Source organism: Bos mutus, chromosome 28, assembly GCF_027580195.1.
Source record: "Bos mutus isolate GX-2022 chromosome 28, NWIPB_WYAK_1.1, whole genome shotgun sequence".
In the NCBI taxonomy this organism is placed as follows: Eukaryota; Metazoa; Chordata; class Mammalia; order Artiodactyla; family Bovidae; genus Bos; species Bos mutus.
The window spans coordinates 32,138,885-32,155,191 of record NC_091644.1 but is presented as its reverse complement, the minus strand read 5'-3'; the positions used below and the strand labels follow the sequence as shown (position 1 = coordinate 32,155,191).

General features: G+C 55.5%; 1 protein-coding gene across 1 annotated transcript in view; it reads left to right on the top strand.

Annotated features, from left to right (window-relative positions):
* The window catches only part of RET (ret proto-oncogene), a 57,061-nt gene that overhangs the window by 36,078 nt on the left and 4,676 nt on the right, over positions 1 to 16,307 (top strand). Inside the window, exons 9-19 of the mRNA XM_005906264.2 lie at positions 1,101 to 1,211; positions 2,007 to 2,129; positions 3,075 to 3,331; positions 5,805 to 5,952; positions 7,348 to 7,455; positions 8,649 to 8,863; positions 8,946 to 9,068; positions 11,180 to 11,250; positions 12,502 to 12,639; positions 13,697 to 13,796; positions 15,254 to 15,401. Coding sequence (XP_005906326.2) covers positions 1,101 to 1,211; positions 2,007 to 2,129; positions 3,075 to 3,331; positions 5,805 to 5,952; positions 7,348 to 7,455; positions 8,649 to 8,863; positions 8,946 to 9,068; positions 11,180 to 11,250; positions 12,502 to 12,639; positions 13,697 to 13,796; positions 15,254 to 15,401 — 1,542 coding nt within the window. The remainder of the gene's footprint in view (positions 1 to 1,100; positions 1,212 to 2,006; positions 2,130 to 3,074; positions 3,332 to 5,804; positions 5,953 to 7,347; positions 7,456 to 8,648; positions 8,864 to 8,945; positions 9,069 to 11,179; positions 11,251 to 12,501; positions 12,640 to 13,696; positions 13,797 to 15,253; positions 15,402 to 16,307) is intronic.

Below are 16,307 nucleotides of genomic sequence, written 5' to 3'. Positions count from 1 at the left end.
TGTGAATGTGAAAGTTAAAGTGTTAGTCGCTCACTCGTGTCTGACTCTTTGCGACTCCGTGGACTACAGCCCGCCAGGCTCCTCTGTCCATGGAATCTTCTGACAAGAATGCTGGAGTGGTAGCCAGTTCCTTCTCCAGGGATCGTCCCAAGCCAGACAGAGATTGAACCCAGGTCTCCAGCATTGCAGGCAGACTCTTTACTATCTGAGCCACTGTATTCACCCAATGCCTTCTTTTTTTGAACTTTTTATGTTATATTGGAGCATAGTTCATGAAGAAGGTTGTGTTAGTTCCCAGTCTACAGCACAGTGATTCAGTTATACATACACATGTATATATTCTTTTTCAAATTTTTTTTCCATTGAGGCTTTTTTTAGAATATTGAGCAGAGTTCCATGTGCCATACAGTAGGTTCTTTTTGGTTATTTTAAATATAGCATGTGTACATGTATATCCCAAACTCCCTGAATATCCCTTCTCCCCACTCTTCCCCCCATTCACCCAATGCTTTTAGACACATAGTTCACAGACCCTTTTCGAAGATCTCTTGGTAATATTACTGTGCGTCCAAGAAGTGGAGGAATTAAGGTAGGCTACACTGTTGACATGTCATTTGTAGTTGGCTTTACTTCATGAAAACACAAACCTTAAAATAATTCAAAATATCCAAAATGGTCTTCAGAGAGGCTGTACCCGGGAAGTCCCAGTCCAGGGGACGTGGACCCAAATAGGAGGGACCTGAGCAGGCTTGGGTGTGGACAGTGGCTGGCTGCCAGCTGGGTCCGCCAATCAGAGGGTTCCACCCACACTGCGGCCTAGAGAGGGTCCCAGCCTCGTCTGGTCTCCCTGGCACAGCTCTGGGACTGCCTGGCTCCTCCGGCCCTCACCATCCTGGCTGCCCTGCACCTCAGGCATGCCCCGCTAGTGGGGCTCTGTGTGTGGTTCTTCTTTGCTCAGATCTCAGTTTGCTTTTCCTTGTAGGGGATGGGGTGGGGTACAGGGTTGACCTGGAAGGCCCTGGGGTGCGACCCTCCTGGCCCTGCAGTCCAAACAGGGCAGCTGCTCCTTTGTGGTCATACCTGCCCGCTCTGTGTTGTAGGGATCACCAGGAACTTCTCCACCTGCTCCCCCAGCATCAGGACCTGCCCCGATGGCCACTGTGACGCCGTGGAGAGCAGAGACCCCAACATCTGCCCCCAGGACTGCCTCCGTAAGCAACCTGAGGAGTCTGCACCATGAGCCTGAGCGAGCAGGAGCCTGGATGGGTGGGGAGTAACGACTCTCACCTGCACTTCGGCCAGACCAGCCGAGTTCCTGGGTTTTGAGTGCAGAACCCTTTCCTAACATTTTGTTTGAATAAAGGCGCTCCTCCCCCAAAACTAGAGCTTGCCGGCTTGACCCACATTCTCCAGTGTTTCCCTGGCCAACTCCTGTCCATGACTCCCTGTCCCTTGTTTTGCTGACTCCCAGCTGCCCCCACTACCCCTTTTCTGCTTCTGAAAAGTAACCAAGTGTGGACCTTGGCCAGGGCCCAGGGCAGCCTGCAGGTTCCTCCTCTCGCCCAATGCGGCCAGGGAGCTGGTTTGGAGGCCCATCATGCTGCGACTGGGGCTTCCCAGATGGCGCTAGTGGTAAAGAAACCCACCTGCCAATGCAGGAGATGCGCGGGTTTGATCCCTGGATCGGTAAGATCCCCTGAAGAAGGGCCTGGTGACCCACTCCAGTATTTCTGCCTGGAGAATCTCATGGACAGAGGAGCTTGGTGGGCTACAGTCCATAGTGTTGCAAAGAGTTGACATGACTGAAGCAACTTAGCACACACGCATGCATGCTGAGGCTCCTGCCCAGGGTGACCCAGACTTCTGAGCTCACTGTGCTTCCTGGGCCTGAGAGTGCTGACATCAGGTGGGAAGGGGCCTCTCATGACCCTGTCTGGTGGTCCTGGCTGGCCAGGTCCCCCTGGAGGCTGAGAGTGGGCTGCTGAGTGGGTGATGTCTGTCCTCAGGGGGCGGCAGCATCATTGGTGGGCACGAGCCTGGGGAGCGCCGGGGGATTAAAGCTGGCTTCGGTATCTGCAACTGCTTCCCTGAGGAGAAGAAGTGCTTCTGCGAGCCAGAGGACAGCCAGGGTGCGTTGGGGGGAGGGGGATGGCACAGCTGGCTGGGATCCCCGTGCCTCCCTGAGCCTCCAGGGAGCGAGGGAGAAGATTGCAGGAAGGAAGAGATACCTAGGAGAACTTCTCCTTCCCTGGGGTCTTGGTTCCCCCATGTGTGCAGACAAGGAGCTGGCTCAGGGCTACTAAGACCGCCTTGTGGCTTGAAGTTCCTTTTTTTTTTTTTTGCAAGGCTTGTAGGATCTTAGTTCCCCAACCAAGGATTGAATCTTGGCCACGGCAGTGAAAGCTCCCTGTACTAACCGCTGGACCACCAAAGAATTCCCTGGCCTCAAGTTCTATAATAAAGATTGGACTGAAAAATTAGTTCTTCCACCAAATAACTCAGCATCTCCTCAGACTGTCCCTGTGTAAAGCCTTTTCTGGGCCTGTGGCATTGGCCAGCTGGGTCCCCCCTCCCAGCAGCTTCCAGGTGCTTCTTCTAGAACAGGGGGGCCCCACTGAACACATGGGGAGCTTTTCTGGCATTTGAGTGGTCATTGCACAGCCCAGATCCTGGGCTACTTGTCTTTCCTCTCCAGTATATATCGAACATAAAGAAAATACAGACGATATTAGGAGCGCAGGAGAAGAGCTTCTCCTCCCACCCTCAAAGCCCCTGGGCCTCTGGCTTCAGTGCAGCATTCCAGGGTCGGGGGTGGTGGGGTGCAGGGGTGCACAACCTCTGGTGTGTGACCTCAGGCAGGCTGCTTATGAGTGCTCATTCCTTCCAGAAAAGGGCAATAACAGTCTCCTGTAGCAAAAACATACGAACAGTACCTGCCATGGGTCCGGAGGGTTGGCAGGCAGCTCACAGTCAGTCACAGCAGCCACTTCCTGGCTGTCACAGGCGTGGCTCGGTTGGGAGTTGGGGGTCCCTCTCCCGGGGTGTCTTCTCTCACGGCCCCCGCCTGCCCGCAGACTCCCTGTGTGATGAGCTGTGCCGCACAGTGATCACGGCGGCCGTGCTCTTCTCCTTCATCGTGTCTGTGCTGCTGTCCACCTTCTGCATCCACCGCTACCACAAGAACGCCCACAAGCCGCCCATTGCCTCGGCCGAGATGACCTTCCGCCGGCCCGCCCAAGCCTTCCCGGTCAGCTACTCCTCGTCTGGCGCCCGCCGGCCCTCTCTGGACTCCATGGAGAACCAGGTCTCGGTGGACACCTTCAAGATCCCGGTGAGGTTCTCCAGGTGGCAGCAGGGCCAGGGAGGCAGCCCTTCCAGGGAGCCCTGTGGGTATCCTCTGGTCCAGGGCAGCTGGGGAAGGGATGGCGGGGACAGAGGGTGCAGGGCCCCCGGGGCTATTGCACCCTTGCCCGCTAGGAGGACCCTGTGAGCTTCCAGTCGTCCTCTACCTCCACCGAGCTGCCTTTCAGGGAGGGCAGAAGGCAGGGGTGGGGCAGAGAGTGTGAAGCAGGGTGGAGAAGGATGCGTGCTGATTTAAATGAGTGAGATCTGGGCTGTTAGGCTCCAAGAAAAGGGCAGGCCACTCTGTACCCTCCTGAGATCGCTCCTGCGGAGGCCCCAAGTGCTAGAGGACGAAGTCTGGGGGGAGGCCCTGAGAAGGAGTGTGAGTTTTATTATCAGAGGGTAGGACCGCCCTAGGGCTGGAGGCCACTGTTCTGCCTTCATTTCCACAGGTCGCTCTGGTGGGGAGCCTGTTGGGTAGGAGCCCCGTGATGAAACACTGTCCCCACCCAGGCGAGAGAGACTGGCAGGTGGGGGGCTTGGCCATGGCGGCAGCAGCCGGGAGGGGAGTCTGTCTGTGGCTTGGAGAGTGGGGGCGCTGAGAGGCCTCTCAGGCATCTGCGGGGGAGCCTGGCCCCAGGACTCAGTGACTGACCTGCCAAGTGGGGAGAGTCAGCCCAAGCCTCCTCCTCCAGGGCATGGTCTTGGCCTATGGTCAGTGCAGGAGCCTCAGACACCACTTCCTGCCCGACCAGGCCGCTCCTCTGCCTGTCTGCCCTCCAGTGTGCTTGCTAAGGAGACTGAAATGCTACGGGGACTGGGGGCTGCTGAGTGATTGGAACCAGCAAAGTCAGGAGGGAGGCCCCTGAGGCCACCACATCTGGGGATGGCCCTCGTGGCCCAGGGACGAGCCATTTGATTCCCTTATATACCCTGGCGGTTTGTGCTGAGATGCACAATGAGAGTGGTTCTTCTGTCGGGGGGCCACGGACCATTTTTGGCTTCCAGCCCAGAGTGCAGAGAAGCCAGAGCTGGGCCTGAGGCCCAGGGGCCACACTGACGAGCTCTGAGGTCTTAGACACATTACTCGACCCTTTGGCCTTAGTTGTGTTTTACATAAAGTGGGGAGGACACTTTGCGTTTTTAGCACTTTTAAAGAGAGACAAATCCGTGATATCCCCTCTTAGCCCAGTCTCTGCGTGCAGTCAGCTGTTATCCAGTGCAGTGTGGACACCAGGGCGGTGGTGACTGTGTTGTCACCTTTGAGCCTGACTATGGGTTCTTGGTGGAGGAGGAAATGGGAACCCACTCCAGTATTCTTGCCTGGAGAATCTCATGGACAGAGGAGCCTCATGGGCTACAGTCCCTGGGAGTCAGACACGACTGACTCTTTTGCAACTTAAAGAACAAACAAAATGGGTTCTTGGGGAAGCTGAGACACCAGGACGCCTGAGGAGCTGGCTGGAAGGCGCCCCTGGCCATGGTGCTGAGAGGAGGCTGCCTCTGCTCCCAGACGTAAGAACACAGGGCTCTGGTCTCTGGAGGGCAGTGGGTCCCCAGTGGTGGTGTGTCTGTGGGTTAGGCGAGCCTGGCAGGCACATCATAAGCAGCCCCTGGAGCCACGCCCACACCCAGCTGCAGCGAGACTTGGGGACCTGGGCACCCAGGGCTGACAGGAGGGCAGGTTCCAGACAGGCTTCAGCATCCCCAGAGTTCAGGTCTTCGAGCCAGCCTCAGGGTCTGGGAAGGCCCCACCCCAGAGGGGTCTTCAGTGGGCGTGGCGTGTTGGGAAGGCTGGTGTGTGCAAGTTCTGGGCAGTGGCTGGGCTGTGGGGGGACCAGACCCTTCCACATGTTGGCAGGGAGGGGTGGGGGGGAGGTTTCTGAGGGGCACAGTGGTAACTTTCTAGAGGCTGCCACACCAGAAAGGTGTCCTTGACACTCCCACCTGTAGCTGGGAGTCCAGGGCTGGTAGGCATCTGGGGCCACAGGTGCCGCTCGAGTTCTCTTTGAAGTCCTGGAGCCTGGGCCGCTGTCAATGCCTGATGTCCAAAGCAGAGGAGGCGCCATGAGGCTTGGGCCTGACTCCTGGGGAAGAGGCTGTGCTCCCCTGTGAGCACTGGGTGCTGAGTAAACCCTGAGTCCCTCACTGGAGATACCAGGCCCTGGGCCTGGGGTGGCCCAGGGCATCTACAGTAGATGGAGGCCAGTGAGGGTATGAGCATACGGAGTCCAGCCGGTCTGTGGCAACACCTGCCTTCCTGTCGGGGGGACGCATCTTGTCATGGCACCTCAGGGCTTGACTGTGGGGTCTTGCCCTTGGACATGGTGACTGTCACCTGTCACTTCAGGTGACAGTCGGTCATCTGCACACTGGAGCTTGTCTGCCGGCTCTTGCCTTCTTCCTTTCCTCTTACCTTCACCATCTCTCTTCTCTCTCTTCTTCCTTCACACCCAATGTAGGAGGATCCCAAGTGGGAATTCCCTCGGAAGAACTTGGTGCTTGGAAAAACTCTGGGAGAAGGCGAATTTGGAAAAGTGGTCAAGGCCACAGCCTTCCGGCTGAAAGGCAAAGCGGGGTACACGACTGTGGCTGTGAAGATGCTGAAAGGTACCTGACTGGGCAGTACACAGAGGGGGCTCTGCCAGTCACACCTTCGGGGGCCCCAGCGAGTGGATGAAGCCCTAGTGACAGCCAGGACTCTGGCAGTCAGCCTGCTGCCTCCTGAAGAACCAATCCCCCACCCCTGCTCTTCTTGAGCGGCTGCAGTCTAGGGACCCCCCACCACGGATGATGTGGGCTGGTGTGGTCCCTGGCGAAGCGGGGTAAGGCATTCCTCCCTTGAAAGCTTCCAGAGCCATGCTGCTTCTGTTGGGTAAAGATCGGAGTTGAAAAGCCCTTTAGTTCAAAACTGACAGCTCTCCCCACCCCAGTCTGCCGCATTTATTCCTTTCGCCAAGCGTCCACTGAAGTCCTGGTGAACAGACCACCTGTAAGGACTGGCCCCTGCCCCCCGGGGCCCTGCCTTGCCCAGTCCCCCACTGGCCCTTAGCGGGCAAGCACTGCTCCAGTCTTGGCACAAGCTGGGTGTCTTCACTGCTGCTTCTCGGCAGGGACTGGGTAGCCGGTCCTCTGCCATGGCCCAGCTCTGGCTCAGCTGGACCAACTGGGCCCAGCGGCCATGTGGTGGGCACACTTTGGGCACACTGATCTTCAGCAGTTGGGGAGCCATGCAGTGCCGGGTACTTCTGTGTACTTACCCAGGCCCTCAGACTGGGGTCACCCCTTGCCTATGAGACCCCAGGCCCTAAGAGGGCACAGTGAGACTGGCCCTGGGTCACCTACGTGTGGTCCAAATGCCCCATCTCCCAGCTGTGTTCTTATTTCCAGACAAGTCTACAGCCAGAGGTGGTGGCACAGCTGGGCAGTGGGATGTGGGGCCATAACCCAGGAGAATGGTTTGGCCAGGAGACCTCCACACCCAAGCTCCTGAGCACAACTCTGTCTGCCCTTGGGACTCACATGCTCAGTGTGGCGAGAGGACTTCCGTGAAGTCTCATGGCCTTCACCTTTCTCCAGGGCCTCACACCCCCATTGCCAAGTGCTTGGTCAGCAGGTGTTTGGGGACACCAGGGAGTCCCTTTACCTCCCCAGAAGGGTTAATGGAGGGGTGTCTTTGTGCACCACTGTCGTTGAGAGATGGTGATTGCAGGGAAATAATGCCATTTGCGTGCATAGCCCAGCCCAGAAGGCTTTCCATGGAAAGATCTTCTCACATGAAAGTGCGCTCCTCCAGTTCTTACTCCCTGGAGGCACTGGAGGCCCCTGTTGACCCTCCATGGGCTGAGAGTAGCCCCAAGCAGTGAAGTCCTGGCAGGCCTCAGTCTGAACCTGGGTAGGATGTCTGGGAAGGAGACGAATCTGTATAGACCCCTCGTGTGCGTCTGTGACCCAGCAAGGTGGTAGCAGGGGCTTTGCGACCCGCTTTGTTTCTGTGCGTTTCAGAGAATGCCTCCCCAAGCGAGCTGCGGGACCTGCTATCAGAGTTCAACCTCCTGAAGCAGGTCAACCACCCGCAAGTCATCAAGCTGTACGGGGCCTGCAGCCAGGACGGTAAGAGCGGCCAGGGCCTAGCAGCTGCCGGGCACAGGCCAGGGGCTCTGGGCCGCTGCATTCTGCATTCTCCCTCTTCCCCATCCTTTTCTTCTCTGGCCCCTGTCCTCTCTCTTCCCGGAAGCACGGTCTCTGACTCTGGCCCTTGCCTGGAACTTGTGTGTCAGTGGACCATGAGGGGAGCCACAGGAGCATTCCCTGGGCCTTCCAGGGCTGCCGTGAGGTCTCTGGCAACATCCTGGTTGTCAGCACCCTGCCCCAGGCCAAGCGCCTAAGACAGGGAAGTCCAGAGACGAGCAGTGTCTCCTGGGCACCTACTGGGAACTAGATATGCCATAACCTCCAGGTGATTTCAGCCCCACCCCAGCTTGGGGTGGCAAAGGCAGCATCACCATTTTTCACATAAGAGCATCTTGCTCTACTGGTCTTCCAAAACTGCTTTGCCACCCTGGGGGCCTCTCACTTTGTGTGTGTGTGCACATGTGTGTGGGGTGTGAGGGAGACGGGAGGCCGACAGGGAGAGAGCAGCAGGGACACCGGTCAGCACCAATAGCACTCAGGGCCGGGCCTCGGGCAGGACTGCGCCCAAGAGCAGGCAGGGCAGGGAGAGGGTGGCCACGGGCAGTCCAGAACCTCTTCCTCCATCAGCCGTCCCCAGGTAATAGTATGGCAAGACCAGGGGTACAGAAAGGCCTGACATCTGTGCAGCAGCGGTTATCTCCCAGGGCAGCTCCAAATGCAGTGACTGCTTGCCCTGGGCACCCAGGAAAGAGATTGTGGTCAACCGTCCAGGCAGCTGGCTTTGGAATCCAAAGCCCCTGCAAGATAGAGGAGCTTCCCAAGTGGCACTAGTAATAAAGAACCTGCTTGCCAATGCAGGAGACGTTAAAGACGTGGGTTCAATCCCTGGGTTGGGAAGATCCCTTGGAGGGGGACGTGGCAACCCACTCCATTATTCTTGCCTGGAAAATCCCACGGACGAGGAACCTGGCGGGCTATAGTCTGCAGGGTCACAAAGAGTCAGACACGGCTGAAGCAACATAGCGCTGCAAGGTGGAGAGCAGAGTGATGTGAGAGTGAGCTGGGGCTTGAGTCCTCAGGCTGCCGGAAGTGACTGCCCCATGCTGGCCCAACTTCTGCCTGCCCAGGGCCACCTAGGCAGCCAGCCCACGTACCTACCACTCTGCCCCCAGGGCCACTGCTCCTCATCGTGGAGTATGCCAAGTACGGCTCCCTGCGGGGCTTCCTCCGAGAGAGCCGCAAGGCGGGGCCTGGCTACGTGGGCAGCGGGGGCAGCCGCAATTCCAGTTACCTGGACAACCCGGAGGAGCGGGCCCTGACCATGGGCGACCTCATCTCCTTTGCCTGGCAGATCTCACGAGGGATGCAGTACCTGGCTGAGATGAAGGTGCGTGCCACCCCAGCCCTGCGCCCCGTCTGCCGGTGATGGGCCCGGGTTTCAGGGGTCCCTGCTGTTGTCTTCCCCACAGCTTGTCCATCGGGACTTGGCAGCCAGAAACGTCCTGGTAGCTGAGGGCCGCAGGATGAAGATCTCAGATTTTGGTCTGTCCCGAGATGTTTATGAAGAGGATTCCTATGTGAAGAGGAGCAAGGTACCAGGTCCTGGGGTGTGTTGGCCTGAGGGCAGAGGGCAGTGGTCAGGGTGCCCACAGGGTGGGGACAGATTTTAATCTGAAGAAGATAAAGCAGGTTTTTAGAGTGTAAACTTCCAGTCCACATCCCCTAACTCTTCCCTAGTCCTGGGTCTCCAGAGACCCAGAGCAGGACTCAGTCCTGAGCCTGTTCCTTCTCTTCCTCACAGCCACACGTGCTGTTTCGGAGCTGCCTGCTGGGGAGCGGGGTTCCTGCAGCTTCTCTTGCTTTTCATCACTATCACTTCTAAAGGTCACCTACCACTGCAGAAATAACAGTCTTCTTGTCTGCAGTTGTTCCTCTCCCTGCTGCAGAGTGAAGGTCACTGTTTTACTCTGTGTAACTTTAGTCCTTCGCTTGGGGAAAAAAAATGAATTAAACCCAAGCTTGCTAGTCATTCTTCACAGAAGGGGATGAACCACTTTACAGCAGGGTATGCTCCTGGTCCAAGGGCCTAGGAAGGGCTGACTAAGCGAGTTTGGAAGGCAATCAAGAGGGTCCTGGAGACAAAGTCCGGAGTCGCAGGGTAGAGATTTGGGAAGCTTTTTTCCAAGTCACTGAAACAGGTGGTTCGGGCCCCTTCTTGGAAAACCTGGTTCCCTGGTGTGGTCCCCTTCCCTGTGACATTGGTCTTGACTGTCTTGATGCTGTTATTCTCTCAACCCCTCTCCAGTAGCTTCCCTGTGACAGACTAGACAGGGTAGATCACAGGCCCCCTCAAAACACACAGCTAAGCTGGCATTCAGAACAGATGCTGCTCAAAAAGAAAAACACAGAAAGCCACGACATACACTTCAGCTTTGTTCTGAGGGACAAGAGAAGCCCAGGTGGTCCCGGGGCTGTGAGGATGACGTTTGATTTCTTGTTGGGTTTCCGTTGTGACAGCACGTCTTAGAAGTGCTGAAGGGGAAGTGGAGAGGGGTGCTCTGTACCCCGTGGAGAGGGGTGGATGGAACTTCCTGTTGATGCACTGGTCCTCGGGAAGGCCCTGTGTCACCCAGCAAGGAAGCACAAGGTGCCCAAACTCGGCCCCTGAGAGCACAGCCTGCGGGTGGCATTGTTAGAAACACACACCCTCGAAGCAGTCACATTTCATGTAGGGTATGAATCCTAAATAGTACTTTTTTAAAAAGGAATTATAATAAATGCATTAAAATCCAAAGCAAATGCCTTTTTTAAAATTGATTTGTGCCTTGAGGCTGACCTATTTGTTGTTGTTTAATCAATCAGTCATGTCCAACTCTTTGCAACCCATGGACTGTAGCCCAGCAGGATCCTCTGTCCATGAAATTCTCCAGGCAAGAATACTGGAGTGGGATGCCATTTCCTCCTCCAGGGGATTTTCCTGACCCACAGATCAAACCCGCATCTCCTGCACTGCAGGTGGATTCTTTACCACTGAGCCACCAGGAAAGCCACCTGATCTATTTGTACCAAAAAGCTCTTTCTTAAGTTGCATTAGAGAGGATTTGTTAGGTTGAACCCCAACCTCTCCATGGTGGAGGGCAGTCTTTCAGAGGATGCTAAAAGGGCCCTGGGATAAAATAAGCGGGAAAAACCAGACTCAAGACACTCACACTGATTTCTTCCCTCAGAGCTTCTCAGAAGGGCCTTTAGTGTGTTCATTTGTGTCAGAAATTGCCAAGGTGGAAACACTGGATGTCGGTTTCCCAAACTCCTTCACCCTCAGATATCAGGGGAGATCTCGATGGAAGTGCTTCCAGCCTACGCACTGGGCAGCACTCAGGGTGCCCCTGATCTCCCCAGAAGTGGCCACAGTGGGGCCTGGCTTGCACTCAGCATCAGTTCCTTGGGAAGTGGTGCGTGACCAGCACGCCTTGTACAGCTGTGGGCAGGCCGACTGGCTCCCTCCAGTGTCTCAGCCAAGCTTTGGAAGGTGGGGCTGGGACGCCAGCCCCTGTGAGGCTGTGCTGCTGGTCTGCACCCAGGAACACACTGGAGTCATTACTCAGCATCCCCTCAGAGCTGAAACAGCCTGAGACATGCCCCCCCACACCAGGTCCCAGGATCTCAGAGCAACATTAATGCCTTTCTTTGACTCCCTCCTTAGGGTCGGATCCCAGTCAAGTGGATGGCCATTGAGTCCCTCTTCGATCATATCTATACCACCCAGAGTGATGTGTGAGTCTGGATGTTGCCTTCCTGGGGTGGAGGTTACACGTATGCACCTGTCTGGGCAGCTCCACTGGGGAACAGAGCTGCCCTGAGTGCCTGTCAACTCATTCCAACCGTCCAGAATGACCTCCCCAAACTCGGGGGCTGCGGGTGGGGGAGCTTTGTGTACTCACACAGCAGATGGCAAGGGCCCAGGCAGTAGTCCTGAGTGCCACCGTGGAATGCATGAGGGCATGAGCCATGGCTGCAGACCCCATCGCCTGCCCCGCCTCCCCTGCCCTCTCTTTGGACATCTCAGTGACACACAGTCCCAGCCAAACAGTCCCCTCTCTGTGGGCCTGAGTATGAGCTGGCTTCAAGCAGGTCCCCGGGGACTTGTCCCCACCCAGAGACAAGTTTAGGGTGGGGTGACCTTGAGTGGGTTTCCGGTACCCCAAGCTGCTCCAAGACCAAAACTCAGTCTTTCAAGTCCAACTACATTCTCGATAGTTTTCAAAACCACAACAGACTTGTTTCCAAATGTTCTGCTGTAAACAGCCGTGCATGTTTTGAATAAGGTAGGCTGTGAAAAGGCAATTCTTTACAGTTTTAACAGCTGTGTTCTGATTACCAAGCTGACTGTAAAACAACTGGAAATGCAGGGGAGAGCGTAACGAAGACTAAAAGTCACTGGGACCCCACCATCCCTAAATAACTCGGCCCAGCCCTCACAGGCCTTGCCTAGATTTGTCTGTGACATGCAGGTATATATTCTTAATTACTGTAAGCGGGCTTGTGTGATAATGCTGTTTTGTCCCCACTTCACAGTAAATTTTCCCTCGCAGTTAGGTATTTTCCCGTTGCAGTGTTTTTTCCTTCTAACATCTTATGAAAATTTCCAAGCACACAGAATAAGTTAAGGGGTTTTGCAGAGTGCCCCCAGCACCCCACGGCCTTGGTTCCACCTGCTTTTCACTGTGCTTGTTTGCATTCCCTGATGCTACAGAGCTTGACCTCGGGTCAGCCACCTGCCCCTTCTGGGTGTGGGGGCTGAGCTTGGGCAGCAGCTTGTCGGGGGTCAGGGAGGGGCAGGCAGACACCTGGTCCCATCTCCATTCCACTTTCATCTGTCTGGTCAGCCCAGGCTGAAACCGTGGGCACTTGGACCAATCTCAGTACGGGGAACTCGGGTCCTGTTGCTGCTCGGGAGGGGATATCTGGGGTGCTGAGGGCGCCAGAGACCCAGTGCAGCCACTCATTGGCCCTTTGGTTCTGCAGGTGGTCCTTTGGCGTTCTGCTGTGGGAGATTGTGACCCTGGGCGGCAACCCCTACCCTGGGATTCCTCCAGAGCGGCTCTTCAACCTTCTGAAGACAGGCTACCGGATGGAGAGGCCGGACAACTGCAGTGAGGAGATGTGAGCATGCTTTCTCTGGTCCAGCCTCCCCAGACACTGACGCTCCGGGCTTTGGCAGAGTGGGGTCACGTGCACTCATCCTTTTCCGCTGCTGGGCAGCCCTGGGTGCCAGCCCCAGGCGGACTGGGCAGCTGGAAGCGACAGGCTGAGACAAAAGCACAGAAAACCACCCTTGGGCATGATGGCAGATGCTGGGGACCCAGATTCCACTGGGGGCTGGGTGGGCCTCCTGGGGGGCACTTACAAGGCTGAGGGGGAGCAGGACCCCAGGAGAGGTGGTGGAAGGATGAGGGGGTGCTTCAGACTGAGGGAGCAGCCTCAGTCCAAGGCTGAAGACCTGTCCCAGGGTGCTTGGGGAGGGGAAGGTAATTCAGAATGGCCCCAGGGGTGCATACAGGGGAGCACCCAAGTGGAGACACCAAGGCAGCCAAAGAGCAGGCAGGTGGCGCCTGGACTTCAGCTCAAAGGGCACCAGAATTCTCTCATCAAATGGTGGTTCCATCAGATGATCCTTGAAGGATAGGTGGAGAACACATGAGAGGGGGTCATCCATGGGCGAAAACACACTGGTCCATTCATTCTACAAGATCTGTCATGCACCTGCCATGTGCCTGGCTCGGGGCTGTGGGAGTGCAAGGGTGAGTAGGTGCTGCTTCCCTGGGCACCCTGGACTGGCAAGCACAGGCCCAGCACTCACCCACAGGGTGGCCCCTGCAGCCCTGCCAGAGCCCCAGGGGAGGGAGGGAGGTGCAAGACAGAGTGTGCTTGGCAGGTGTTTGTGTTCATACCCAGTTCATCCTTCATAAGAGTTTTAAGGACTGGCATTTCTGCAGTAGCTGCCATAGTGAGCATGGCTGGACCACAGCACCAGACACTGAGCCCCCCTGCTGACCCATCATACCCTGGCCCAACTCAGAGGACGATGTCAGTGACACAGGAACAGCCTTGGGGTTTGGGAACACAGCCTCTGGGGCCCAGGGTGCACTGTACTGGGTGTGGTGGCTGTGACTGGGCAATCCTTGCTGGATTGTCACCACCCACCTGTTTGTCCCACCAGGTACAATCTGATGCTGCAGTGCTGGAAGCAGGAACCAGACAAGAGGCCAGTGTTTGCCGACATCAGCAAAGACCTGGATAAGATGATGGTTAAGAGCAGAGTGAGTACCCAGAGCCAATCCCTGGTGCCACCTCCCTCATCCCGGTTCGTGGAATTCCCAGTGCAAAGGCAGAGTGCGGCTGTGCAGAGTGAGATGGTCATGTCTCCAGGTGGGGAGAGTGGGGGGCGGGCACGAGCCTTTATCCTTAATCCAGGCCTCTTGGACTTCTAGGACTTTTACCTTGACACTTAGGAAGAGCCCTTCCACACACAGGGGTGGGAAGAAGATGTTCCAAAGCCGAACAAAATTATTTTCAATAATGGAACTTGAAAAAGTAGAGTTGGAATGAATGTGTCCTAAATTCAGATTCTATGAAGGGTCCGGCTAGAGGTGGGAAGTGAAAGGAGCAGTGGAAACTGTGACAAACAGCAGCCCACCAGCTGCCTCTGAAGGACCTCTCACCGTAGACACATGTAACCTGTAGGAATATGAGCGCCAGGGCTTTTGAATTTTCAGGGATGTTTATGTTTCCCAGTTTTTATAGCAATTTCCAAAAGCTCAGTGTGGGCCAAACAACATATCCGTGTGCCTCCAGTTTACAACTCTAGGTGATGGAGGAAGTCAACAGTTTCCACTAATATTGATTGGGCAATGGGCCGCCTCCCTTATTCTGCCTTAGATGCTGGGGATACAGGTAAAGAAAATAGACACAGACCTTGCTTGCCCTCTGGTGGTTTCATCCTTACATTAACACAGTTACTGAAAGTTGTCATTTCTCCAAACATGGAAAGCAAGATGCATGGACTGGGCCCCTTGGAATAAAACCCAACCTCAGTGTATCGTTTGGGCAAATCCTATGATTCACCCTAAACAGAGGTAATAGCTGATGCCTACAGACAGCTTTCCTAGAACAATGCTGAGAACCAGCCAGAAACACACTGAAAGCATTCTTGACACCTTTAACCAGGGCAGTGGAAGTAGCTGGTCCTCACAAATCATCCTGCTTGGGAGCTGAAGCCTCTAGCAGCGTCTTATCCAAAATCCACACCGATGACTCAGATTTCTCCGTCCTGACTTGATGTTGGAGATGGCAGGAGTGCCTGGAGGGAAGCCGGAAAGTGTGGAGCAGACGGGGAATGTGTCTTGGCCTTCCCACATGAGTCATGGGGCTGCAATCCCAGAGCCTCAGGTTTTATAAACAGGCCCGTTCTCCAGTGCCGGGGCTGGTGCCCCCAGCGCTGCAGAGAGAGGACCAGGACAATGAATGAACACCTTTCTGCCTCCAAGGAGGTGATTCTCTGCGATGAGGACCACAGAGCAGGGCCAGATGAGGCAGAGGCTGGGGGAACTCAGTTCTGGCAACCCTGGCCAGGGGCTCAGATCTCGCGAGAGGTTGATAGGTGCAGGGTGGGACTCGGCTGGGGCTTCTGCTCTCAGGCAGGGTGTGGGTGGGGGCTGGGGTCGGCGTGTCCAGCAGTGGCCCGCTCCAGGGGTGACCAGCTGTCTCTCCCTTCCAGGACTACCTGGACCTGGCTGCGTCCACCCCATCTGATTCCCTGCTGTATGACGACGGCCTGTCGGAGGAGGAGACGCCCCTGGTGGACTGTAATAACGCTCCCCTCCCTCGCACCCTCCCCTCCACGTGGATTGAAAACAAACTCTATGGTAGAATTTCACATGCATTTACTAGATTCTAGTCACGTTGTTCCTGCTCTCTGCACTGTCCTTACTCTCTGTAATGCTTTTTAAGAGTTTCTGGTTTGAATGAAACCAAAGTCTGCTCTGAACCTTTTTGTTTGTAAATGTCTGACTTTGCATCCGTTTACATTCAGGCATTTTTTTTTTTAACTGTGTTTTTTTTAAAGGATGTGAAAATATGTGTGATGACCACATTGCCCAGCAGCTTAAGATGTTAGAGGAGAGGGCGGGGCAGAACTCTCAGGGGTTATTGAGAAATGATGACTCAATCATTTCCAGGGTGGGGATATAGTCATGGTACTTCTAATTTAACTACTGGGGTACATTTTCCTGACCTGGGGAGGCATTTAATCTAGAAAGGCGGAACCAGCACTACCCTGCCTGCACGGAGAACACAGCCAGCATCCCCCCAGGCTCTGTCTGGGTGAGTGGGGGTGGGGGGGCTTGGAGGCCACCCAGTGCTGGGGACCACCATTGGCTGGGGGGACACACACAGACTACTGTTTTCACATCCTTTGTATCACACACTGTCATGACAGTTGTCACTTATGAAGTCAGTGCTAAAAGCTGGAGCAAAATGCTTTTTGAAAGAACGTAGTCTGTGGTGCTGTGGTCTTGCAATGGACAGTAAATGCGGTTCTTGCCAAAACTCCTTCTTCTGTCTTCAATACTTGAAATTTTTTTCCTGTTTCCTAACTTCATCATGGAGTGTTTTGAAATCTTGGAGTCTGAAGCCTTTCTCAGCCGAGGTTGTTCCTTTTGCATGCCTCCTGGGTCAGTGATTCCTTGCTGGCTAGTGTTTCTTGCCATTTGTCCCGTCGACGCTGTGGGACTGGGCTGCGTGCGCCCTTGATTTGGAAGATCCTCTCCTCT